A 1449-nucleotide genomic window follows, 5' to 3' on the forward strand; every position below is an offset into this window, starting at 1 on the left:
TATATAGAGTAAACTTAAAAATAAAATGATCTATGAGGTAATGAGTATAAACTGTGAATTACAACAACAAATAAAAAAAGACATAACTAAACTAGATAAAATGCACTAAAATCGAGTAAAAATTTTAATATACGCTTTGGTATTAAAATGTTAAAATGCGGACTTTAGTCTTCGCATAATTTGTAATGTATCATTTTAAACCATTTTTTACGTTTCTTCAAATAAATTTTAATTTTTATTTCAGACACTACTATTTTTTCACATTGTAGAAAACTAGATAAAATTTACTAAAATATAGTAACAACTTTCCGTATACACTTTGGTATTAATTCACAGTTGAAATACGGACTTTAGTATTTACATAATTCTGAACATTTTTTACTTTTCTTTGAATAACTATTATAATTCATATCGTACATTACACTTTTATTACATTACTGAAAACTAGATAAAATTTACTAAATTATAATAAAAATTATCGTATACACTTTGGTATTAAAATTTTGTATGATTCGTAGTTGAAATGCGGACTTTAGTGTTTCTATAGTTTGCATTACATGCACTCAGAACATTTTAACATTTCTTCAAATAGTTCTTAATTTTTATTCCAAACATTTTTATATATGTATATATAATATATGTATAAATATCTACAAGAATATATATTTCGAGACTTTCACATTATCAAAAATTTTGCAACCAACTGGAACCATATCATGCTAATTTCTACTAATTGCATTAAATTTATCAAAGATAAAACGCACCAATTTGCCAAAGGTTATACAGCTCGCCATATAAATACAAGATGACTTTATTGCACACATCAGTACCATAAATAAACATGTATAAACAAATATTAATTTTATTAATAATTACTGTGTCATTTATCAATGCACGTCCTTGCTGTTTACCATCATGTGATCCTTGTTCAAGGGTAAATTCTTGTTGTCCTAATCGAGGAAATAATCCTTGTACCCAGAATAATAGTGGTACTGGAGGTACAATTGATATTCAGGATCCTTGTGAGGATACAAATTGTCCTGATGGATACAAATGTGAAGATGGAAGTTGCCTAATTTGTGGACCTGATGAAGAATGCAAATCCTGCGAAAAAGTTTATTGTCCTTTATATTTTAAGTGTCGGAGTGGTGTGTGCGTTCCTGACGAATCTTGCAAGGATGTTCTATGTCCTAATAATTCGTATTGTAAAGATGGAAAATGTATTAGAGTTAAATGATAAATTTCATATTAATATAATATATTTATATAACAATTTTTTTGGAAATAAACATCAGCTCTCCTACTTGAGTTTTCGTTCTGCGAAGAAGTTGAAAAAACGTGTGGAATTTGTAGTAATATATCATAGCGCCAGCAAATATAATATCTCAGAGAATGATTTTTTCTTTCTTTGGAGTTTTACTGTATTATATATATATATATATATATATA

General features: G+C 26.8%; 1 protein-coding gene across 1 annotated transcript; it reads left to right on the top strand.

The window, feature by feature from the left end:
- Positions 1-841: 841 nt before the first annotated feature.
- LOC113373324 (spore coat protein SP87-like) lies at positions 842-1237 on the top strand. Its single transcript, XM_026613633.1, has one exon. The coding sequence runs from the start codon at positions 842-844 to the stop codon at positions 1235-1237; it is 396 nt and encodes a 131-aa protein (XP_026469418.1).
- The last annotated feature ends 212 nt before the right edge of the window (positions 1238-1449 follow it).

This window comes from Ctenocephalides felis, unplaced genomic scaffold, assembly GCF_003426905.1.
Source record: "Ctenocephalides felis isolate EL2017-DRISC unplaced genomic scaffold, ASM342690v1 CF-g0.4_SCAFFOLD_01604, whole genome shotgun sequence".
NCBI lineage: Eukaryota > Metazoa > Arthropoda > Insecta > Siphonaptera > Pulicidae > Ctenocephalides > Ctenocephalides felis.